At 37.7% G+C, this 26,859-nt stretch overlaps 2 protein-coding genes across 7 annotated transcripts in view; one reads left to right on the forward strand and one right to left on the reverse strand.

Moving 5' to 3' along the window:
• Positions 1-4,249, forward strand: part of LOC136837015 (uncharacterized) — a 126,512-nt gene extending 122,263 nt beyond the window's left edge. For both annotated transcript variants that reach the window (XM_067101557.1, XM_067101558.1), the window contains one exon: positions 3,468-4,249. The gene's annotated coding sequence lies outside the window, so the exon portion shown is untranslated. The remainder of the gene's footprint in view (positions 1-3,467) is intronic.
• LOC136837013 (tRNA (adenine(37)-N6)-methyltransferase) lies at positions 1,201-23,476 on the reverse strand. Of its 5 annotated transcripts, none has more exons than XM_067101554.1 (8): positions 23,336-23,476; positions 18,347-19,171; positions 11,718-11,789; positions 11,213-11,397; positions 9,887-10,037; positions 8,199-8,368; positions 6,197-6,758; positions 1,201-2,740 (listed from the first exon to the last, which is right to left on the reverse strand). In XM_067101554.1, the coding sequence occupies exons 3-8, from the start codon at positions 11,780-11,782 to the stop codon at positions 2,518-2,520; spliced, it is 1,356 nt and encodes a 451-aa protein (XP_066957655.1). In that variant the 5' UTR covers positions 11,783-11,789; positions 18,347-19,171; positions 23,336-23,476; the 3' UTR covers positions 1,201-2,517. The 5 variants fall into 5 exon arrangements, with proteins under 5 accessions (XP_066957655.1, XP_066957653.1, XP_066957652.1 ...); XM_067101552.1 differs by lacking the exons at positions 18,347-19,171; positions 23,336-23,476 and adding exons at positions 15,337-15,453; positions 16,423-16,665; XM_067101551.1 differs by lacking the exons at positions 18,347-19,171; positions 23,336-23,476 and adding exons at positions 15,337-15,453; positions 15,769-15,909.
• Between the last annotated feature and the right edge of the window lie 3,383 nt (positions 23,477-26,859).

Consider the following 26,859-nt stretch of genomic DNA (forward strand, 5'->3'; position numbering starts at 1 on the left):
GCCACATTTGGACAATTGATTGTGATCAGATCAGGGGTCCCAAAAAAGGCCTTAGGTGTTTTTGGGGGGTCAGACGGACTTTTCCTAAAAACAGAAAATGCAGCCTATTGGCAAGCAGTTGATCAGTATGCCAGGAAAGTGGCCACATTTGGACAATTGATTGCAATGTGGCCAAATTGCAGGGGGCCCAAAAAAAGGCCCAAACAGTAAGGTTATAGCCTTGGGAGAAGGTGGAAAAATGGAAGAAAGGGAATATGAATGGAAGTACAGTAAAAGGAATGAAAGAGGTTGCAGCTAGGGACCAAATAAATGCTGCAAAGAACCTGAAGGAATGCCTACAGCGCACCGAGTGAGGTGCACTGACAGCACTAAACCCCCTACAGGAACATTCCTTAGCTGGAATAAAAATTGAGCAATGAGTTGGAGTGGCAGATGATACACTAAATACCTCGTGGTGGATATCTCATTTAGTGCAATTACTATTCGTCTTGTTAGAAAATCAGCATTTAGTTTTACAAAGCCTCTCAAATACTGAAGAACAGGTAAAATAAGTTCACTTTTTTTTTTTTATATAAACATACTCACTTTTACTAAAGCACACATGCAGACATCAAGCTTCAAAATGTAGTACAGCTCCACAGAAAACTAAGGAATGAGTTTGATGTTCCCTTCTGCTAAATTAAAACTGATGCAAAGGTATTTATATTTTCACAGCGACCCAACCGCTACAGATATACTTTACTTGCTATACATATTGAGAGTCATAGTAATCAACTGGAAATACATTACAGTACTGTACTGTATAGTATTTGTATTCCATGGACATAGAGTCTTTCATACAGAAATGGCATCCAAAACCATTAGGAAATAATGGGTGAAAGCTTAAAAAAGTGGGATACTGTTTCCAAGGATTTTGGCCTTTGTATTAATGAGTTACTAAGCCCAGGGAATGATTGACCAGCTGAAATGTGCATTTTCATGAGATCCTTAACAGAGGATATATTGAACAAATTGTAAAATTATGCTAAAATATATAAATTAACAATGACTACTGCAGAAGGAAAACAACTGAGGAATGTGGTATCTTTCTCTACCATGAACTCATGGGCAAATCACATCATCACAGGTCCAGAAAGCATCACACACCAACTAACTCCACTAACACAACTGTTCATTTCGTAAATGAGAATTAAAGGACAGTGTAGCTGAATATTTTATTTTCATCCTCTTCGTCAGCCTAAAATTAATAATACTGTAATCCAAAGGTTTTCCCAGATTGTCAGAGCTTTAATTAACGGAGCCTGCACAAACATTAACTCGAACAGACATCCCAGCACTTTTCAGTACAGCGAACTGAGAACAGATCTCTTAATACAGCATAAAATCAAGTTAAACTTCTCTCTCAGTAAAATGAGGCCAAAGGACAAACATGAATTTGTTGTCTTTGGCTTCCAAACATGAAACATCAAAAGTTTTACATAGGGGGGAATTCATTACTACAGTTTATGGAAAATAAAAAAACATTGTTTCCACAACACTTCTGAATTGTTGTCCTACACATCCTTAAAATTTTTGCAATAAATAGCCCCATTTTATCAAGTGACAATGAACAGTCTCCCAAAAGTCAGAGGATGTGTAAGACAAAAATACAGGAGATTAATCAAAACAGAGGGATTTTACTTTCCATTGGGAACATGACGTCCATTTAAATTCCACCGACAATATCATTTATTTCTGAACACAAATAGAGAAATGTTTCAGAGGAACAACAGCAAAAGTTTCCATTCTCGATTGTCAACAATTTTAACATGGAGAAACATTTCTTTATTCGTTCTCTGGCCTTTCAGAAACTGAACAACAACTACAATACTACCTTTATAGGAAAAATGATCTGCAATGTTTTCATTCAGCTACATCAGCCAGTCAGTAAAACAACCAGGCCTCATACTGTTCCAGTGTATAAGGTATTAGCTGCCAAGGCTTTCATATTGCTCTTTCAATGAGGTATAACAAGGGGGGACGAATGAACGTACAAATCACTCGCTATGCACACTTTCAGAATCTTGTGGGGGATGCCAGAAACCACATACTTTTGAGCAATTCCAGAATAAGGTCATTATATTCATAATACTTAACACCACACGGCTACAATGAATTACGGAAGGACATTATGAATGCCACAAACTACAACACTAAAAATACAAAGTATGCATGGACATCAAAGACATGAATAGATTCACATACCATAAAGCATGAAACACAAAACAACTAAAGCATTGTGAAGTACAGCCGATGAAAACTATCTGTACAAAAATCTAAAGGAAAAGAATAAAAATCTATTGTAAAAAAATAATTTACTTTACAAAATTTCACAGACTTCAAAAATAACACAGAAATTTCTGTAATTAAAAATGATACACCATTAAAACTGTAACAATCGTAACGACTCTCATCAGATATGTCTCACACCACCAATTCCGATAACAATGAAAATCTTGGCTATTTTTTTACGCAACATTACTTTTCTTTTGGCACGAGATTTTTACGACCATGTAACGGTTTGACCCTCAGCACCTCAGCAGTTTGTCCATCAAACCAAACTGTGACGTGCGCGGTGTCAACGGTGAAATAATACAAACTGGAAGCACATTTTGTTCTCCGGTAGGAGGAGCGTGGGTCTTCTTGAAGGATGTTGTAGATGGCTGACTGCAACTCATCGTGACTTCTAAGGTACTCCAATCTGAAATACACCCGGACAATTAGGATTATGTCAAGTTGTAATGCCTATTTGTCAGATGATCTCTTCTGTAATCTCTCAAAATAGAAACAAAAAACTTGAAAATTTGCAGAGATAAAAATGCACTACACTTCACTCCTTCCAAAACTGATTTCTAAACCTCTCACAAAATAGCAATAATGGGTATATCATACTTGTTAAAACTATAGTCAACCACAAACTTACATGTAAAACACAAATGCATTTTGTTTTTAAGAATAGACATGATTGGGGGAGGGGGGGCAGTTAAGAGATTGGGATTCCCGTTGGTTTTGCATGTTAATTTTTTTGCAACTATTATGAATGTGTTCTCAGCACTACCAGGAAGTGGAAAAATGTTGTCGCCATTTTTTCTGTGGACGGTCAGTAACCTTGACAGAGCGTCAAAGCTGAAAGGTCATTTTTGACCCAACGTGCTGTGTTAATCACACTTTGTTTCTGAGTCTAGGGTCCCAGAATGTTACATTGTGTTTTCTAAAGTGTTTCTGACATTCTGAGTCTAGCGTCCCAGAATGTTACATTGTGTTTTCTAAAGTGTTTCTGACAAATATTCAATCTGGACTAAGTGTCTTCATTACAGAATGTCTGTTTATCCTGTTTATGATCATACAACTACCTTCTTGTTGAACTTTGCAATCACGTCCCAACCAAACCAGCATATAATACTGAGATCTCACTTTCTCCTTTTCAGGTGTTGCAGATTGAAGTGCATGAGCCATTAGGAGTGGTTACAAGATGGAGCCCAGTACCAGTAAGAAACCAAGACCAGAAACCGATTTCAAACTGTGTATTCAGTGACAGGAGCCTGGCACCAGTGTCCTGTCTGAATCCTCAGAGGAAGCCTACTCAAAGTTCCCCCAGTCTGTGCACGAAAGAGGACAGTATGGAGATGCTGATTATGCACAGATCGTGGTTGATTGCATGGGTACACTGCCTCCAATATAAAAGATATGAAAACAAAGTGACACAGAAAACGTTATGGATCTACTTGTCACAGTGGTCACCTTGAGCATGCCAAGGCATGATACCAGAAGGGCTGCCAAGATGGAGAGAGTCAGCATCTACAGAAGAGGCATGGACGACCTTCTTCTGCAGCCACTAGTGTATCAGACTCTGCTGAAAGTGAGACTCATCACTTCACACATTCAGCAACATCTTTCAATGCAAAGCAGTGCTGCTTCTGCCAAGAAGACAGGAAGGAGCCAGTTCATGAAGTTTGTACATTCAGCGCAGGGAAACAAAAGGCTGCTGGTGAAAGCAAAAATCAGACTTGGAAGGTGCAGCTAAGTGCCGCCGTCGCTAAGGACGATACTCGTGCCATTGATGTAAAGTACCACTCTAATATGCTTGAATCCAATAGTGTACACATGAAGCCATCTACGCGAGATATCAAGGAGAAGATCACCTATCACATCAATGATGTCCATTTCATGAAATCGAAACGGTGGAATGAGTCAGACCGTGTGTTTACAACAGCTGCGATCTGCTATGGAGGATGCTATGGCGAAGACTACTGTAAGTGACATTGGGCAACTATTCAAGAGTGTTTCTATACTCCAACCTGCCATTACTGCCCAGAACAAGCACCCATGGGAAATCAAAGGAGAACTGAGCAATGAAGATGCTGAACAACATGTTCCAAAAGCACTCTATGCCTTCATTCACTGGTTGGTTGCAGGACCAGCTGCAAACATTGAAACAGACACAGTCCCTGCCACCATTCCTTCATTCACTGGTTGGTTGCAGGACCAGCTGCAAACATTGAAACAGACACAGTCCCTGCCACCATTCATCAAGATGTTCTAATCATCAGTCAGAACATCATGTATTGCTTCAGGTCAAAGTGCTAAGTCATATACAAGCCAAACCAACCAGAAACTCCATTCCACCATCGTCTGGAATGGCCACAACTCTCTCTGTTGGGGTTGCAGCTCATCAACCTTGAAGATGGGTTTACTCCATTCCACCAGGCTTGAAACCCAACTGGCCAATGCAGCCATAGAGGCAACCCAGGAACCAGGAGCATATTTACCAGCAACAATGTCCAAGGGGACATTCATTTTCTTTGCCATCGACGACAGTGACTTCAATAAGGACACACCAGATGGGAACCACACCCTACATGCAACAGCACCGCAGTGTATCAAAGCAAAAAATCAAACAGAGCACAAGGAAGGTATTCTGCACAAGATCTGCTGCCATGGCTACTACTGCACAGGCAGCAATCTTCTGGATGCCCTGGAGCAAATGTGGGAGCAATCAAACCCTATTCTGCACAAGACTGTGTGGCTACTTTCTAGGGCAATCATGTGCACTACTGAAGCCAGGGACACTCAAGCCATGGATGTCATCACACCATGCAATCAAAATGCACCTCAGGATGTCCAGGCCACGGATATCTGTCCAACAGACTATCAACAGGCTCCTGAGGGATCACAGTAGCCAACTGCCGCAGCTTTCCCTGGTGAGCAAACAGTCATGCGAGATCCAGAACGAGCCATTGAGACATTTGTTTGCCAGCTCTATGAGCCTGGTAGCACTGTAGTGGATGTTGGTGATCTCAGATGGAAGTTTTCACAAAGAAACATCTAGAGGCTCAAAAGCTACCTACATGAAGCCATTGCCCAGGCACATTACCAGGCCATGGTGTGGCGTCAGGATGACATTCCTCACCCTCAGCTACCACCAGCAACAACCTACAGGTGGAAGGAAGAGGGGGGGATAGGCTAGTACCACTACCAACAAGGGATCCTCCAGCTCCAGCCACACTCATTCCATCAAATGTGGGTGCAAGAAGACCAGTTACACATCACACTGTTCCTGTCGGTCGTGGGGCCTCAACTGCTACGAGAGGTGTTTGTGTGGAGCCGATGAGGTGGTGTGCAGTAATGTCAACAGGCACTCTTAGGAATTGAAGAGGATGAACCTTCCATCTAACTATGAACACAAACACTAAATGAACATTGAAGTTCTATCATACATTAGCTGACAAGAACCAGCCGGATGGTGGACTGAAAGAACTAAATAAAACATGTTTGAGCTATGAGATGATTACTATATGTACAATTTAGAGGTCAAGAACAAAAGAAAAAGTTTAAGTTATTGAAAGGAGTATTTTTTCTTAATTACTTTTAGCAATACATTGGGTGTTTGCTTTGCATACAGAATGTATCTTGGGGTAATATAATAAAATTATTTAGCACAATTTGGGCCATAAATTGAAACTGAGAGAAAAGTATAAAGAAATCACCAAAGTAAAATGGCGACATAATTTTTTGGCAAGAATTTTGGTAAGTTAAATAGTCCAACCAGTGGCCAAAAATTAACATTTGAAACGAACAGAAAAACACTGTCGCCCCCAACTATGAATAACTTCCTGCAACGTAACTTCTGACACTTAACAATAAATATCAAAATTACCTGTAGGAGTCATCTACGTGTCCTGCAGAAAACTGCTTAATCTGCGCCTCTGCTACAGGATTGAACTCGACCACTAATGACGGTATAGGTGGTGCTTTGACCCACTCTGCTACTTTGACGATAGGTGGATACTGCTTGCTATCATATGGAAAGTAAGGAAGTTTCTCATACATGCATAAGTCTTCAGCCATTGAATGACCCCCAAATTCATTATAATTTCTGTTTTCTGTATGAGACTCTTCTGAGAGGTCCTCACAGCTTCTTGTTGATGGTGAAGGAAAAGACATCATCTTGTCCCTCGAAGCGTCAAATGCCAACACACCCGATAAATGGTCGTCAAGGGAATGTCTTCGACAGAAGATCTCCCTTGCGTTATTAGAATCCTCGTTGAGACTTAGCGACCTCATCCCATGAATGGGAGAATCCACTGCCTCCTTTGACATGACATTACACTTATAGGGAGATATGACTGGAGGTGAATCGTACTCTGGGATATATGGCTTGATGTCAATCACTGGTGTCCCATCCAAAATATCTAACCCAGAAAGGTACACACAGTTTCCTGGAAAGAGAAAACTCCATTGTATAAGTTAATGCAACTAAAAGGACTTACTTCTTACTAAAAAATTTTAAAAATCACTCTTTATCCATCATCAATATTATAGTTATTATTCTGATCATAATAGTCCTAACAGATTCTGTTTTCTCAGATTTTTTTCAAACCAGTTTTGCTATTTTGAAAAGGCAAATTTTAAAAATTAAAACATTTATTCAGCAATCACTTGAGCTAGTGTTACTCTTTATCCATGTCAATATTATAGTTATTATTCTGATCATAATGTTTCTAATAGATTCTGTTTTCTCAGATTATTATCTAACCAATTCTGCTATTTTGAAGAGGCAAATTACGTTCTAACTAAAATTAATTGTTGTATCTGCAGGTAAGATGCATCCCAATTTGGGGGTGCATACTTTAGTAAAAATAACAATACAGTACACCCATTTTCTTTCCTATAGTATTTAAATATTACTGTCAAGAAGAAGTAACCGTAAAACCGGTACTTTTAGACATATCTAACCTTCCCAAATATGCATTTTTCTGAATCGCAGTAATGGGCTTTGCCTAATGTAATGAATACTGCATATTAGAACAATGTTATCATTTAAGTTGTATGGCACACAAAAAATTCATTACTACAGCATCAAAACATATCAAGGTACTTAAATAGCAGTATGAATGTCAGAGAGTCTCTCTCTCTCTCTCTCTCTCTCTCTCTCTCTCTCTCTCTCTCTCTCTCTCTCTCTCTCTCTCTCTCTCTCTCTCTCTCTCCACAATATACATTACTCAAACTGCACAATGAATTTCAATAGCCTTTATAAAAAAAAAAAAAAACTGCCTATTCTCTCTCTCTCTCTCCACACAAACTAAAACTGCACCATGAATTTCAATAGCCTTTATAAAAAAAAAAACTGCCTAATATATTTTCTCTCTCTCTCCACACAATATACATAACTCAAACTGCACAATGAATTTCAATAAACTTTATAAAAAAAAAACTGCCTACTCTCTCCCTCTCTCTCCACACAATATACATACCTCAAACACCTTTCTTTATAAACAAAAAAGCCTATTATATTCTCTCTCTCTCTCTCTCTCTCCACACAATATACATAACTCAAACTGCACAATGAATTTCAATAGCCTTTATTTATGAAAAAAAAAACCATTATATTTTCTCTCTCTCCACACAATATACATAACTCAAACTGCACAATGAATTTCAATAGCCTTTCTTTATTAAAAAAAAAAACTGCCTAATATATTTTCTCTCTCTCTCTCTCTCCACACAATATACATAACTCAAACTGCACAATTATTTTTTTCTCTCTCTCTCTCTCTCCACACAATATATATTACTCAAAGTGCACAATGAATTTCAAAAAAGACTCCCCACACAATACCCTTCAATTCTAGAGAAAACCTCAAACGACCACACTATACCTTCTACTTTTTCCAGCTTAGCAAGAGTCAACCCCAGTGGGTTAGGTCTGTGAGGAGACCGGGTGGCAAAGACTCCTATTCTTTCGCCATTCAACCTCGGAGGCGCAACTTTACTCTTGCTATGGCTGCCTTTGGGCCCCTCCCCATTCTGGTCGAAAATGAACATGACCCTGAAATTGAAGTTGCACTTGAGACAAGAAATCTGAGATTAGTAAAATACAGTGAACTCCCCCGTATTCACAGGGGATGCGTATCTCACCCCCCGCGAATAGCTAAAATCCGCGAATACTTAAAACCCCTCTAAACACACTTAGAACTGCCCATTTTGATAGTTTAAACACAAGAAAAACCCTGTAAAAATCTTATACCTGAGTATTTTAATAGTTTTATCACAAAAAGTGCATTTATTCATGAAAATTATATGAAAATACAGTAATTAGTGAATATTTCTCTGAAAAATACCGCGAATGGGTGATTTTTCCGTGAATAATGGGTAGATGTGTTCCACAGAGAAACCCGCGAATGCGTGAGTCCGCGAATCGTGAGAACGTGAATACTGGGGTTTACTAGTCTTTTCTCTGGTTAATGCAGACTATGATGTTTAAACAAGACGCCAGACTGCAATAAACACAAACATTTTTCCCACAATGTCAGAAATATTCTTTAACAAAAATGCAACAAACAGCTTCAGAATTAAAAATGCAACTAGTGCTATTTATTAAAGTCCATCCTCAACTGACTGAATTAATTCATCCAATGGTTCATTCACTTAATTATTTTTAAATTAAAAAGAAGCCTTTATTGATACATGAAACTACTTGTGAGGCATTAGCCAGGATTACGGATATCTAATTAAGTGTCAGCTGAGGCTGTCCATTTCTCTTAGTAATTCCATCACTATCCTAACTGGACTTTGGCTGAGGCTCAATTGCCTGTACTGTATCAAAACCATTTATTTGGGAATCTGCTGGGATTAAACCTTATAACTGTATTATATTAGCACCACTTATCAGATTGTATTAGCACCACTTACCAGAAACTGGCAAGGGTAAAAAACTCTTTCGGTATTTCTTATTACCGTCTGTTACTTCTTTCGAATGAACACCAAAATATTCTTTACAAGCTTGAATTTCAAAGCAATGGCCCCTGTGGGCTTGTTCCATATGAGTAGGGTTCATCTTCTGAATAATAATAATAATAACACTAAACATTCTGTAATAGTTCAAATTCTACTAATCTTTAGGCGGCTCTGTAACAAACTTGCAACCGCATGGATAGCCAAACTTAATAACCACACTCAATAATTACTTTTATAGTTACCATACTTTAGGTGACTTGAACTTCACTGCAAAGTATTATCATTTGTTTTTGGTACAGGGTATCGTACAATATTGCAGACACAAGAACAGCGTAACTGTAGGTACAAATGCATCAATGAAAAAAATACAAACAGACATGATAAAAAATCAAAACTAATGTGTGCACTACTTATGAATAAACATGCGTTTGCTCCAGATTTCAAGAAAATTTTGCTTGCTAGTACTAACAGTACAGTGCTTATAAATAACTAAATTTCAATGACTGTACCATATGTGGTGGTATTTAGATACTAATACCTTTTCAAAAGGAATCTAAAAAACGTATATTTACATATACTGGGAAACCACATTAACGACCACAACACTCACCAGACATATGAATATTCCTCTAACCCATCCAGTGAATGATGTGGATTATTAAAAATACTTTTGTCTATACAAAGAACTCCGCGACTAAGTGGACTCACACTTCCTTGGCGCGGAGTTCCATTCTTTGTGTGATACCAACTCTGGATGTGACCTGTGGCAAATAAAATGAATTACATTCAGTCCAAAGAAAGTATTAAAAACTAGTCGTGTGAAATACACATCCATACGATACCAGTGGTAATGGTCAGTGTTCGTAGGTCCTTAAAAATCTGGTGGAAATCATGAGAATGTCTTTTGGGAAACACCAAAATACTTTTGTAAAATGACACAAAAACCAGCATTTACATTTCAAGCATGGTAAGAAAACTCACTTCTTTTCAACATCTCAAGTTCAATACAGAAGTAGCAAAATAAAACAAAAATGCACTCGCCTAATATATCAATATTAACAAACACTTTTAAAACGAGAGAGAGAGAGAGAGAGAGAGAGAGAGAGAGAGAGAGATAATAACAGTAAAGTGCAGTATGCTCCCTCCTCCCTCATATTCAAGTATGGGAACAACAGAGTGGTACACTGAAACACTGACGAAAATTACACTCGCACAAATGTTTAGAATGGATGTAGGCAAGTAAGTGCAAATACAATACTCAATTTATCAAAATAAAATAAATTGAACAAGTGCTTATGTCACTGAAATATAAACTGACAGCAACATTTAAATATTTTCACTGCTTCTAGAGAAGTCTGTGTTCAAATGTAGCCTCAAGCTAGGATACTCAAACCCAAGACTGAGAGCAAGTGAAAAAGTGGCACAGAATCAAATTAATAAAAATTTTAATGAACAGTACAGACACCACCCTACTTAAGAACATTCCAACTTACAAACATTCAAATACAAATAAACAGGATAGCAAATTAAAATTGTGTTCAGAGGGCTCCCCTTTGTCAAATTAAGTTTTGCGCACCTATTCTGTACACACAGTACTGTATGTACAGTGTATTGTGTTTTAGGATGAAAAAACGTACAGTACTGTATTGATTTCATATCATACTGTGCTTAAATAGGCATGAAGAGTACAGTAACCAGCTTACAAATGGCCGTCCAGAACGTAACTCATTTGTAAGTAGGGTGATGTCCGTACGTGTTCTTAAATGATTCCTCCTTTGGTGCAACCTGTTTTACTAGCCACAGATATTTCATTCATCGGGAAATCTGAAGACTCGATATGTTTCAGTTAAAATGTAATACTTTCCATTAAATACATTAAACTATGAATGGACTTCTCTCTTGGTTATCTAACCACGTTGTGACCTCCAATATTTACCAATAGGTCTCCATTTGCTGAAGTGTCTAGATAAACAGGTCATTTCTCCTGGGCTATCAGACTGAGGTAGTTGTTGATCATTTAGTTGTGCTCGATAATCTCCTCTCTCAAAACCATCATCCACTATCTTTGTAATTACTTCTATGTCCTTTTGATGTTGCGCTTGCAAAGCCCGCATTTTCTTCCTGAAAAGAAATGAATTGCTGGTAGTTTATAAATGCGAAATTTTAATCCAAATCTGCATGTATAGCTGAATTAATTTACAGTAATTCACAAAATCTAATAATTATATAGATAAATATATGGAAGGACTAGACAGGCCATGGTTAATTCAAAGTATTCTTACTGAGATTCAAAGAATACTGTCTTACAGGAAACACTTGTGATTTCCTCAAACACTGAATAACTAATGCTCTGAAAAATAGTCAGTGGAAAACATGTTTCCTTCTACATAACAACAATGGAACAGTATCATGGCAAACCAAACTATCCCTATCACACCTACCTTAGATTATTTATTTCATTCCGTGCCTGCATGAGCTGACTGACAAGATCCTCAACGCTGGCCATGGTTAAACTGAAAAAAAAAAAAAAAATCTTACAGAAGGTTACAATCAACACATTTTTTATTAATCAAGAATTTACTTGTTTTGCATGAACCTGGTTGCAATATATGAATGACAACCCCATTTTGTTCTTCCCCTGTCTGAACCGCAACCAAGTACATATGCACATTCTGGGAAATATTAAATTAAAATAATATCCGTTCTGTAGTGCTTCATAAATGTTGCTGGGAAAACCACTTTCAAATATATATTTCTGTTCTGCATTATCTTTAAGATGAAAATAGAATACAAAAAAGGTGCAAGAAAGATATATGAGGACCTGGAGCGTGCAAGGCTACGTTAGGAATGAATTTCTTTATTTCACCTTTTAGATAATTTAGCTTTGGCCAAGTTAGGATTGGGGGCTCCACGCCTCAGCCAGATAATATCCTGAGCCCTAGGTTGGGTTAAGGTGGGTTAAGGGATTCACTTCGGCCCACCTGTCCCAGAGAAAGCATCCAAAGTGAAATAATGGAAAACTAGTACCGCAATTACGAAAAAGACATACAAATGGCAGAAAAATAGGCACAAGACACCTATCAATATTCATTACTTCACTTTCACTTTGTTCCACAGCGATAATTCCCTCTCTGGTGGGCCCACGTACGTTTTCAAAATAAGGTGCTTCTTACATTTCATAATTGTCTCTCAGTGTTTTCTCGTCAGTATCGTAGCTCCTGCAGAATAGGAGAATCTTTAGTTCCATTTTAAATCTGCTTTCTTCTTATATTATAAGCTCTTCACCTCAGGCGGTATTTTGTTGTAAAGTTTTTGTGCGCAGTGTACAGCTCCTCTCTCGCCTGACTTACAATTTGTTCTAGGTTCAAATAGCCTACGATCCTCACTTGCATGTCTGATTACAATATTCATTTTGGGTCTCAAGAAGCTTAAGCAGTTTCTCAGATATGTTGGTTCATCATATTTCAGTGCTTTAAAGACTGTAAGTAGTATTTTATATTCTATTCTAGCTTTTACTGGGAGCCAATGCAGCTCAATTAGTGCTGGGGTCATTCGGTCACGGGAACGTGGTCCTTTTATTAACCTGGCGGCTCTGTTTTGTGCTCCTTGCAATTTTCTTAGCAGGTAGTTAGGGAGACCGTAGTATATAACGTTGCAGTAGTCGAGCCTCGAAAGCATTTGGTTGCAAATTGCTGTTTTCAGAGTATCTTCGTTTAGGTATTTTCTAATAAATGCAATGTTTCCAATATGATAGTTACAGGTGTTTGTAATATGCAATATATGGCTCTTCATCAACAATTTATTGTCAATAAATACAATTTGTTATAAATGCTTCTAAGTTCCTCACTGCTGCTACAATATTTATTGTTCAAGACCCAATAGTTATTCTTTTGAGGTGTTCATATTTTCGTAGTGCACTGTCAGATCCAAATAGCATACACTGTTTCGTCTTCCTTAAGTTTCAATTTCTTCGCCGACATCCATTTTTTGATATCTTTCATTATCGCATCAATTTTACTAATGGTGTCTTCTACCGTTTCGACAGGGAAATAGAACTGGGTATCATCAGCATGTAGTTTACACTTAACCTTATGCTTATTTAAAAGTCTAGATAATTCAATTGTGTGAATGCCAAATAGCAGTGGACCCAGAACGCTGCCTTGGGGCACTACTTTTGTTAGGCTTTTCTTTTCTGATTTCACATTTGATATAACCACTGTAACCTTCCTATTTTATAAGTAGCTTGTCATCTTTGGCTATCATTTCCTTTAAAATTTTTTAGGGGTCGTTTTCAGAAATGAGGTTACCTATCCATGGATTTTTCTTTACAGTGTTATCGACACTGTCATCTTCATCCTTCGGGACATAGACTACTTTTATTTTTGGGTTAAGTTTACCCTTCTCATTTACTGATATATTGCTGATTTTCTGAATTTCCATTTTTGCCTCTTCTAAGTTTTTCCTGTCTGGAAATCTTACAAATAAGTGTCCATCTCTTGTTGTTTTAACCTGTTCGACTGGCGCCGTTATTTTACTCAAAATCTGTCTCTTTTCATTTGCTGCTGTGCTCTCTTCATTTGTAGATTTGATCGCAAGCACTTTTTTTGTCTTTAATGATTCAGCATAAGTTTTGTCCAAGTTTGTCTGAGTTTTTTGTGTGTTCTGTGTTCAGACCTCTTGCAATTATTACAGGTGTACAATATGTTCTCACTACGAAGTATGGGTGTGTATCTGACCTCGATACCTGAGCATTCATAATGAAACCATGTGTCACACATTTCACAGCAGTTCCTTCATCATCAACTTCTCCAGAGCAATGTCCGCAGGTTGCTGACTCTCTCTCGATTTGGGTTGACTCATCCTTCTCCAGTATTTTCTTTAGAGTTCCATCTTTACGTGCTGCTCTGATGATTATGAGATAATGTTCGTATGATAGTTTGATCTTCCCTTTACTTGATTTAATTTCTACAGTATTTATTTTCTCTTTTTCCCTCCTCTTCTTCGTGTTCGCTTGGAACATTGCGCAAGTCAGGCACTTTTACACAGAGCACTTCACAGACATGTCCTACCCGCACGATCGCTACCATGTATACATTTGATTTTCCCATATGTCAGTGCCTAGGATATGCATGTGAATTTGAATATAAAATTTAGGAAAAGGCCAAGCACTGGGACATTTGAGGTCATGCAATACTAAAAGGGAAACAGAGTAAAAAGGTTTGAAAGGTGTAACAGGAGGAAAACCTCAAATTCGCACCATGAGACAATTGTTAGGAGAAGGTGGAAAGTACGATGGAAGAAAGAGAATATGAATGGAAGTGCAGAAAAAGGAATGAAAGGGGTTGCAGCTAGGGGCCAAAGGGACACTACAAAAACCCTATAGCAATGCCTACAGTGCACCACGTGAGGTGCGCTGACAGCACTGACCCAAACCCCTTATGGAATTTAGACTGTGTAAAAATTAATTTCTGATGGAAGTTGTGAAATTTCTTAAGAAAGCTACATATAACAGTGTTCCAGACAAAGAAATATTTCTTGTTCAATAGTTTTGACATTGTCGCAAGTGACCCAACCTCTTTCCAAGACCCCCAGAATTTTAGATACGACAGAAATGTAGTACAGTATTTTGTTGTTAGGACTTTTCATTTATTTAAGTCCATATTACTATGTATACTTCTGAGACATGTAATGTGTACATATGATGGTTACCACTTTGGCAAAAATGCAAGAAAGCTGAGTATGACAATTTATCTAGACGTCAAAATACAGGACTGACATGAAGGTTTTAAATCCAAAATTATTACTTAAAACACCATTATATTTGACAAAACTTACACTGTGTATGTGATAGATATTACACTGTATGTATTATACATTAATAAAAAAAAAAAAAGATAGGAAAACACAAAAAATAGCTACATAGTAATGTTCACAGCAAAAGCGTTGAAATTTGTCTCAGGAATCTGGTTTGTTCCAAGAACGAATATTTTCAAACGAATTATAACGATCACGTAATACATTTACTCAATTTATAACCTTATTCTGGTGTTTAGTAGCTACCTAAATATTCAAATATTATCTAGCGCTCTGGCGTCCCGAAAATTCGCTCGACTTCCTCCTCCACGGCCCCAAGGAAACCAGCGTTTACCATTGATGTAAAGGAAGCAGTATCAGCATCTAAGGGTACAAAAAGGAAACGGTGTCAGCGTCTATGGGTACAAAAAGGAAACGGTGTCAGCGTCTATGGGTACAAAAAGGAAACGGAGTCAGCGTCTATGGGTACAAAAAGGAAACGGTGTCAGCGTCTATGGGTACAAAAAGGAAACGTCAGCGTCTATGGGTACAAAAAGGAAACGGTGTCAGCGTCTATGGGTACAAAAGGAAACGGAGTCAGCGTCTATGGGTACAAAAAGGAAACGGCGTCAGCGTCTATGGGTCCAAATTTTTTGCAGATTTAACACAGGAAATGGGCAGTTTGTTTACACAAGCGACCTGGCAAATATCGAGACGCCGTCAATCGTCCATTATTTCGTAATTTAGGAGGAAACTGTTTCGATAGGAACGCGGAGGTCTTGGCGCGTTGTGTAGAGGGGGCGACAAGTCCCACTGATGCCGAAGGGGGTGTTCAAATGCATTTTCTGGAAGTGTCCAAACAGCGGAGGGATGACGCAGCATGCCACGCCCGAGCGCCTAGCCTATAATTAAAAGAATTTTATTTAGTAATGATCTGCGAAGATAATTGCACTGGCCTCTTACGTTATTTAAGGGCCCGAATTCGTGACGGGCGCACTGACGATAAACCACCGCAAAAATCGTTCGAAATGACGATACGGGATAAACAAAAAACAGACGTAAGAAAAACAATACGGAATAAACAAAAACAAAGTAAATAATTATGAGCTAAATAATAAAAACGGGAATAGAGAAAAAAAAGACGAATAAAGTAAATAATCACAAGATAAATAATAAAAACGGGAATAGAGAAAAAAAGACAAATAAATTAAATCACAAAAATAATAAAAACGGGAATAGAGAAAAAAACAGACAAATAAATTAAATAATCACAAGATAAATAATAAAAAAACGGGGAATAAAGCAAATAAATAAATGTCCTTTGTAAAACAACACCTCCTCAACAATACTCACCCGAGGCTTGAGACGAGCTTCACTAGGACCGGGTTTACTTCCAAATAACTTAAGTCTGGTCCTAAGCCTATATTGAATTTCCCTTATTCCGTTATTTTTCCTTCATTTACACCCTCATTTCTCCCGCTTATCTGCTCCAACCTCTCCTCTCTTCCCGTTTACAGACAACCATTGCAGACACTCACGGTCAATCTCGCTTGTTTACATTATGGGATTAGTAGTAGTAGTAGTAGTAGTGGTGGCGATTATAGAGACCGTAAGCTAAATCTATGTAACGGCTCGTTCCTCTCTTCTTTTTTACCCTGTTTTACCTTGGATTTAACAAGAGCAAAACGTCTTCTATTACTTCTACCGTTATTATACTTCTTCTTTGTAGTTTTAAAAACTTAATCAATAGAATTTAATTTACATTCTAGTAGCAATTGTAGAGACCTTAAGCTAAATCTATGTAACGGCTCGTTCCTCTCTTCTTTTTTATCCTGTTTTACCTTGGATTTCCCAAGTGCCAAAGGTCTTCTATTACTTGTATACCATTCTTATACTTCTTTGTAGTTTCAAAAACTTAATGAATGGAAATGAATTTACATTAGGGTAGCAATTGTAGAAACCGTAAGCTAAATCTATGTAACGGCTCGTCACGCTATGCCTTCTTTTTCTGTTTCGCCTTCGATTTCCCAAGTGCCAAAGATCTTCTATTACTTCTACCGTTCTTATACTTCTTCTTTGTAGTTTTAAAAACTTAATGAATGGAAATGAATTTACATTATGGTACAATAGAAACTGTAGGGCTATGACTTTGTAACGGCTCGCCCCACCATGCTTATGTGTCTGTTTCATCCTGGATTTTCTAAGTGCCGAAGGTCTTCTGCTGATTCTACCGTTCTAATATTTTGTTTTTGTAGTTTTAAAGCCGTTAATATATAGCAACGAGTATTAGCTATATGCCTGGAATACCGTTTGCAACTTTTTATTTTTACTTTAAATGGGTTTTGTGTGTGTTTTCTCCCTTTTACATAACCACAAAATTTCAGTTTCAGTCTAGAATAGTTGAGAGTACTAATGGAGCATCTAATCAATTAGCAAAAGTCTACAGACCACACTCTAATATCAGTCATAAATTTGACAAGTAAAATACACCAAAGTTTCTTTGGAACAATCGAGTTTTCTGTACAGCGTATAAGGCTGTATGAAACTCTCAGCCACGCCCATGAAACTTTCAGCCATGGCCCGGTGGTAGCCTGTCCTATAGCATTGCCAGACGCACGATCATGGCTAACTTTAACCTTAAATAAAATTAAAAACTACTGAGGCTAGAGGGCTGCAATTTGGTATGTTTGATAATTGGAGGTTGGATGATCAATATACCAATTTGCAGCCCTCTAGCCTCAGTAGTTTTTAAGATCTGAGGGCGGACAGAAAAAGTGCGGATGGACAGACAAAGCCGGTACAATAGTTTTCCTTTACAGAAAACTAAAAACAGTATCTTGCTGTAAAAACTGCTATAAGTATTCGCAACGAGATGTTAATCCAGTTAGGAACTAATCATTGTTCTGCTGCTACAAGTGGTAATTATTTGATACGTGAATCTATGAAAGAACTCGGCTTGCAACTAGAGGGACAAGAAATATGCGCACACGCCATCCTAGAAGCCTACAGCACTTATTAGAAGCTGTTGTAGCTGAAAATTCGATTTGGTTTCACAGATAAAAGGAATTAGACTCATAAGGTAAGATGAATGATGTGCCTTACATTCTATAGGCATTAGGATGGCCTTGGTATAACTTTGAGGCTACAATCTAGTGGTACATTAGAAGAAGAAGAAGAAGAAGAAGAAGAAGAAGAAGAAGAAGAAGAAGAAGAAGAAGAAGAAGAAGAAGAAGAAGAAGAAGAAGAAGAAGAAGAAGAAGAGGTGGTGTTTACTAACGGTAGATCAAGCCACTATCTTCAAAATACAGTTGATTCAACTCGGAGTGAGGAGTTCTTTGCCTCTTGTGATCTTTGCAATCCTGCTTCTCCTTAACATCCAACTGTTGATGCGGCAGTCTGATATGTTTGAGGTGACGCAAGATGAATACTTCCAAATATCGGGGAATAACCCCATTATCTGTAGGTACTGGCCACTGATCAAAATTTTGACGAGGTTGCCAATCACATCAACAAACGGGTTGTCTTCTTGGAAATTTTGCTGTCGAGAGAATGTTTGAAGCTGTTAGTTTTGTTTCTGAAGTTGTTGCTGCTGTAAAATTTGAGAAGAGGGCCTAAAGGTCGCCACCAATGTTCAGTTATACCTGCGCAGTTATGCCTGTGGCATAACTGCGCAGACATAATTGAGCATTAGTGGTGGCTTTAAATGATGAGGAATTTCATAATGGAAGTCATAATAGAAAGGGATTGAATTGCCTGCAAGGAATGAAATCATTGCACAACAAGTGTCAAAAAAATAGGAGGTGCCATCCAATAAGAATTCAATTTCTGGTTCCTTATCCCAAGAGGTTTAGTTCTTGCGAAGTTGAACGAGCCAGTCGCATTGTTGTAGATCCTCCATCAGTTGTTCTATTTGCCATTCCTCGTTCGGTTCCTCTGTTTCGGGTGGAGCCGTTGCGGCATGTTCATAGTGAATTTCAAGTAGAATAATGTCATCAGGGGTCTGGCTTGCTGTGTACGGAGATGACAGAGCAACGGGAGTAAGGATATCAGAAAGATCAGTCCTCTCTGAATGGTGACTGGTATCCAAGTTTTCCGAAGGGTCCTGTGAGGAGAAAAGTATTGTTTAGAGAGATTGGTGTGCTCTGAATAGGAAGATAATATAAAAAGATTTTGTTATCATCTTCCTTTTTTCTCTTCTCTCTGTCGTCACAGACTTGCCATTACTGTGACTGTTATTTTGTCCATCAATAAAATTTCCAGTTATCGTACAATACCATATTGTATGATCAAGTTCTTTAAATGTACTGAAATGGGGTCTAGACCCACAGTCTAAAACTGAAGGCATGTCAAATATAACAACATCAAAATCCTGGAAAATAAAAAGCTCAAACACTGTAGAGAGTCTTGAAATACAGTCTTTTTCGAAACCTACTGGCTACTTTGCAGTCACAATATTACAGGTGCCTGTATTTCAAGGGAATGTAATTCCCTAGATTTCACTCGCACCCCTTGTGAGGATTGCTAGTGCGGTTCCTCAGACAAGCCAAGGTCGTCCTTTGGGGTTTGGGGCTGGGGAGACGTGCCCCCCTCAAGACACTGATAGCCTCCCCCCAAGACTTGGTTTGCCCCCTAGCCTTTGAAATAACAATAATATTAATAATAATAATAACATGGGTACGTGTGGGACATCTGGTTGTTGCTTTATTAACTCAATACAACTCTTACATGGCTTCAAAATGCTCGCCACCCCACCCATAAATTCTAAACCTTTGGCCACCCCCAAAGAAAAATCTTAAATGATGCCACTGAGACAAGCACAGATATATCTGCCGTTATCATAAAGTCTTTGGGGCCTTGGTCCCTAGTCTGGGAGTGTCAGATATGTCGAGTTCAGGATAATGGCGATTCGGATAATTGAGGGTTTACGTTTATGTACAGAAATAAACATAATAATTCGAATCAAGTGGATGAATTCCCTCTGCAGGATCTACAATGTTACAAGGCAGTTATGACTCTGAGGCTGATGTCACAAAGAAGTAGCATCGTCGAAAAGGAGATCCCCGTGGGGGGGGGGGGGCGGGGTAGCGCCGTCTGTGTACCTCACGGGATGCACTGTAGGCATTACTAAAGGTTCTTTGTAGCGTCCCTTCACCCCCTAGTTGCAATTCCTCTTACTGTACCTCCGTTCATATGATCTTTCTTCCATCTTGCTATCCACCCTCTCCCAACAATTATTTCACGGGGCGAGGTTTTTCTCCCTGTGACACCCTTCAAACCTACCTACTCCCAACTTCCTTTCCAGCGCTGAATGACATCATAGGTCCCAGTGCTTGGCCTTTGGCCTAAACTCTATATTCCATTCCATTCCACAAAGAAGATGCAGATTGATAAGAGATGCATATCGTCATACAAAGTTGCAATGAAAAGATCTCAGCCGAGGGCAAAATACAAGGGTTCACTAAACTACGGCAAACCAGTACACCTTAAAAAGCCTTTGAAAGGAACAAGAATTACGTTGTTATTATTGAGGAATAAGGGTAGTGAAGAACGATACGGCCCTGAGAGAGAGAGAGAGAGAGTGTAGGATAAGCTTCATCCAAGTGGGCTTTCCTATGTTACATCCTGTACGTTGTATGTGGTACAGTCATATCTGTTTAAAAATCACATTTTGATAGTTACAATAATCATAGCTATTTCAAACTCACATCTTGGTAGTTACAGTGACTCACTGTAAGGCCACAGGTCTGTTGACGAGTCTGTTTAAAGAAAATGGAACAATTGAACAGAAAAAATAAAGACGCTAAGGATTGAATTTGAGTATCAAAACAAAAAGCGTATAGACGCATAAGTATACATTGTCATGTAGTTATTAAAAAAATAAATAAATAAACAGATAAGTTGCCTGTAGCAATGGGGATAAAATCCATTATCTTTATTTATATATTCGTCACGTTCCATATTTTCGTGATTCAGTTATATATATATATTATATATATATATATATATATATATATATATATATATATATATATATATATATATATATATATATATACAAAGATATATTATCATTTATAGGAGGAACAGGATAGCCAGAAGACGTGGTAAAATTGCAGATATTTTTATTTCTTAGAATATAACAGAGGCACAGCCGAGTTTTCGAGAATACATAACTTTTCCCATCATCAGGGTCACTTATCTATAGAATGACATAAAAAATAGAGAGAAACAGTATGAAAACTATACTGATTGACTAAACCTAAAAGTATTAAAACAGTTACAATTGACAAAACTTTAAAATACACAATAATATGAAGTTTAAAAAAAAGGAACATAAAAACCTAAGTTAACTGCAAATCAAAACTGACGAAAGAGCCATAAGAAATTAAGTACCAAAGTAATAAGAAATTACGTACCAAACAGAAATCGTCAAATAAAATCGCTGAGCAGATAGATGCTGAGATAGAGAAAAAACGAATATTCAAAAAATAATAATAATGATAATGTAGTGCTAAGTACTGGAGAACCTACTGTTCATGTCGGAGTTAAATGACAACTGGGCGAGTTAGAAGACTGTGAATGGAAGAGGGTGAAATAGTGGATTAAAAAAAAGCAAAATATGCAATGAACAATGGAACAGAGATGGTTTGGCTATTGAATGATTGGTGACTGTTGCTTAATATGGAGGGACTCTAAAAACGGAAGCGAATGACTGTTTTGTGGTTGTAAGAGTATTTGCAAATCACTGTATTGTATGTGATAGTGGCAAGATATGGCATGAAGTCTAACGGACACTATTTTCGTTTTTGCTTAAAGCTAAGCGTACCTTGAGTATAGGGTTTTGGTACATCCCCCATACGTCCCAAAATTAGCCTACACTTGGGGCAATTGAACTTGTGTCTTTCATGCGAAACAGTCTTCCCATTGTAAGAGGTTTATTAAAAGTGAATCTGAACAAGTCAACATCATTTTCGTTTGATTAGGACAGAATTATTAGTGAAGGGTAGAGAAACATACATTATCTTTTTGGGAACGGTGCAGACTACAGCTTTTGCCTTAAAGATATTGTCTAAAAGTTCTTTAACGATTTTATCGAACATGTTCAAGGGATGGCAATTATTCTTAAAATGCGTCTCTAAAAACCTAACTTCCAGGTGAAAGTTATTCCAGTTGGGGCAATGGGAAAAGGCTCCATGAATACAGAGTTCTACACAAATTAGCCTTGAAAACAAGGGGACAGTGGCTAAAAAAAGTTTAACCCTAGACCAGCAAACGTTTTCTTTCTAAAAATGCCAATCACAAAATTTCCCTCAGAACGAGAGAAATAACAATGTCTGCAATTTTACGTTATATATATATATATATATATATATATATATATATATATATATATATATATATATATATATATACATATGTATATATATAAAAAAGCGTCCAGTGGTCTGGTTAAACTAAGATATACTTAACTTGGTTATCAGTAGAAGGATCCATAGCAATGATCTTGTTTAGGAAATCGAAACGTATGTGTAAATATTTTTTACAAATACACTTCGCCTTTCTAAACAAGAGTATTAATATGGATCCCTCTATTAGTGTGTTTATATATATATATATATATATATATATATATATATATATATATATATATATATATATATATATATATATATAATATATATATATGCGTATATTTATAATATATATACGTACATATAAATATACGTACACATATATATACGTACATATATGTATGTATATATATATATATATATATATATATATATATATATATATATATATATATATATATATGTATATATGTGTGTGTGTGTGTGTGTGTGTGTGTGTGTGTGTGCAATAATTTTAAATGAAAATCACTAACTTTGCAACCAAGTCACGATAAGTTGAAAAGAAAAACAAATGAATAAAAATATAACTTTGTTACATTATAGCATCAACATCATTTCTGAAGATGATACGATTCATTAAAAAAAAAAAAAAAATATAAAAGCTAAAAACTTCAAGGATCTGAATTCAGACTAAATGAAAGTGGAAACTTGTTTACTGGAGATATATTATGCTGGTTCTCACGAAAAACGAATTCTCTATCAATATCAGATTGTTTTAAATTCTTGTAGAATAAAATTATCTTTGGCCTGATCGAAGGCGCACGAAGTGTGACTCCGACAGCGTGTATCTTGGGATCTGAACGAGACTACGAAACGAGAGGAATCCACTGAATAACTTTTCCTTTATCACATACCACAAAGACGTTGACGATCTCTTGATCTAGCAGATCTTCGTCAGGAGACAGCGTCCCGTCATCGCAAACACTCGGGACATTCATGACGATAAGACAGATCGCTTTCCCTAAAGGTATCGCAGCACTGGGACGGCTACGGAGACACTGATTGGCTGGGTGTCAGACCGGTACTTTATAGGCAACAATTTAACGGGGCCTTTATTCGCGCATGCACAGTTGCCAACGGACGTTTTTCGTCGTTTGACGTATAGGTCTAGAATTAGATCTTGGGTTCCGCAACCGTACGTTCGCACTGATGTTTCGGATTTATAGAGAAGAAAGAATGAAGTATACTTTTACGACTCCGCCCTTTTCTGGTCACAGGAAGTTTCCTTATATGCAGCATCCCTCTGACTTGTTTGGGGGGATGGAATACACGAAAGGATTAGCTTAGCGTTCTTGTGCATCTGTGTATGGAGTTGTGTTCATTAAGCTGGATTTCACTAATTTCGACGAACTGTCATAAGTTAGCCTTGATACTGAATGCAATTATTAGATATCTAAGTTATCTTTTGATATCTTCGTCCTAATTAGTGCAATCTAGCTTAATTACCACAAGTCCATACGCGTTTGTAATACAAGAAAGTTAAGGTAATCTTTCATATACTCCCCCAAGTCTGAGGGAAGTCCCTGGAACCAAACAGATACACAATTGTGAAGAGATGCTGCGTTAGGGAAATTCCCTAAAACCAGATAATTATGTAAACATAAAGATATGCTGCATTCTTCTTCTCGTTCTTCTTCAGAGATAAAACAAAATGATAGCAATGAACTTGATTTAGTTAAATGGTCCAGTTTAGTCACATAAAAGTAAGTATACCTTAGTTTTACCAGACCACTGAGCTGATTAACAGCTCTCCTAGGGCTGGCCCGAAGGATTAGACTTATTTTACGTGGCTAAGAACCAATTGGTTACTTAGCAACGGGACCTACAGCTTATTGTGGAATCCGAACCACATTAGAGCGAGAAATGAATTTCTATCACCAGAAATACATTCCTCTAACTCTTCATATAATTATTGTGAAATATCCGTATATTTTGTTTGGGATGTTAACACAACAATGTCATGAGAGAGTTACAATAATATTTAGGTCACTGTACCTTCCTGCAGAGGCAGATTTTGGCTATTTTATGACAGTCTAACATGCCCATTACTGGGCCTTATCTGTTCAAGGGACATCTCAGCGAGAAAAGATTCCAGGGATACACCTCAGTCAAAAAAGATTGCTGATACACACCTCGGTCAGGAGAAATTCCTGAGATACGCCTCTGTAAAAGAAAGATTGCTGATACACACTTCAGCCTGAAAAGATTCCTGAGATCCACCTCCGTCAAAAAGGATTTCTAATGCAACCTCAATCAACTGAGATACACCTCAGTCGAAAAAGATTGCTGATACACACTTCAGTCAAAAAAGATTCCTGAAATGCACCTCAGTCAGAAAAAATTCCTGAGATACACCTCTGTAAAAAATAAAGATTGCTGATACAAACTTCAGCCAGGAAAGATTCCTGAGATACACCTCAGATAATAAAAGACTGCTGACACTCTTGAACCAGAAAAGATTCCTGGGATACACCTCAGCCAAAAAAAGATTGCTGTTACACACTTCAGCCTGAACAGATTCCTGAGATACATCTCAGTCAAAAACGATTTGTAACACAGCCTCAATAAAAAAAAAAAAAATGCCCTCAGACAGGAGAAAATGTTGCTGAAACTTAATCTCTGTAACAATTCTTCATTACACTTTCAGTAAGAACTATAAAGAATTGAACCGAGCTGACCCAAACTATCTAATCCATATCTAATCTAGCTAGCTAGAAACTCCACGCCACAGGGGAAGCTTATACCACGATAAGAAAAAGGTTATCTATAGTACTCTAAAAACAGTTAAGACCCTTTATCTGTTCACGTATCCTGTTTACGACTTCCCCGGATCTGAGAAACTAAAGGATGTGACCTCAAGGGCTTTCGAATATATCACTAGAACATTATTCACCTTTTCCCTTCGTAAAAAAGCGGTCGTTCGCAAAGCGGATCCCTGAAGTCGCCGCAAAAAAGTGACAATATCCGGACTTGCTGTGGATAGCATTGAAATATTGTGTTCTAAGTGCTTACATTTTTACATTTCTGTTATTATTATTATTATTATTATTATTATTATTATTATTATTATTATTATTATTATTATTATTATTATTCTTCAGTAGATAATACCTATTCATATGGAACAAGCCCACCATAGGGGCCATTGACTTGAAAGTCAAGCTTCCAAAGAATATGGTGTTTATCAGGAAGAAGTAAGAGAAAGGTCTTGATACTTATCAGTTTTCTCTCTTTCTTTCTCATATACTCTGGTGTCCCATGGTGTTGCGACATCAATGAGTGATACTTTCTTCTTGATTTTGTCAATCAACGTCACGTCTGGTCTATTTGCACGTATCACCCTATCTGTTCTGATGCCATAGTCCCAGAGGATCTTTGCCTGATCGTTTTCTATCACTCCCTCCAGCTAGCTGGCGTTTCTTGCACAGGCTCCAGTGGAGGGCTTTTGCTATTGAATCATGCCTCTTTTTGCACTGGTTCTGCGCAAGCGCCGGACATTCGCTTGCAATGTGGTTTATGGTCTCGCCTTTCATGCTGATTGATTGATTATGAAATTTAGGTCTTGAAGACCAAGCACAGCACTTCCTGCATATGGGTGACTCGTTGGATGGGTCGGTATAGCTCTCTGCTAGCACCGCTGGGTCCGCGTTCGAGTCTCCGACCGGCCAGTGAAGAATTAGAGGAATTTATTTCTGGTGATAGACATTCATTTCTTCCACAATAAGCTGTAGGTCCCGTTGCTAGGTAACCAATTGGTTCTTAGGCACGTAAAATAAGTCTAATCCTTCAGGCCAGCCCTAGGAGAGCTGTTGACCGGCTCAGTGGTCTGGTTAAACTAAGGTATACTTTTTTTTTCAGATGTTGCCCCAGTGCTCTGCTCTCGATGCTGACGCAGTCCTCTATGCTTAGTAGTCCTCTCCCCACATCTGTATTTGCTCTTGTGTGTAGTACTCTGTATATTGTCATGTGTTTTCTAGTTTTCTGGTTTATGCTGCAGAGTTCAGCCTTCGTCCACTCCACTGCTCCTGCGCTGTGTCTGATTTACTGGTACTGCCCATGTGATTACGGCTTTCGTCATGTTTCCGGCGTTGAGTTTTGACTCGAGTATTGCCTTAAGTCTCTGCATATATTCTTTCCTGATCGTGCCCCTAATAATAATAATAATAATAATAATAATAATAATAATAATAATAATAATTATTATTATTATTATTATTATTATTATTATTATTCAGAAGACGAACCCTATTCATGTGAAACAAACCCACCACAGGGGCAATAGACTTGAAATTCAAGCTTCCAAAGAATATTAAGGTGTTCATTCGAAAGAAGTTACAGAAGGTAATGGGAAATACAGAAAGAAGAGAGTAGTTATTAG

This window comes from Macrobrachium rosenbergii, chromosome 57 (genome assembly GCF_040412425.1).
Source record: "Macrobrachium rosenbergii isolate ZJJX-2024 chromosome 57, ASM4041242v1, whole genome shotgun sequence".
In the NCBI taxonomy this organism is placed as follows: Eukaryota; Metazoa; Arthropoda; class Malacostraca; order Decapoda; family Palaemonidae; genus Macrobrachium; species Macrobrachium rosenbergii.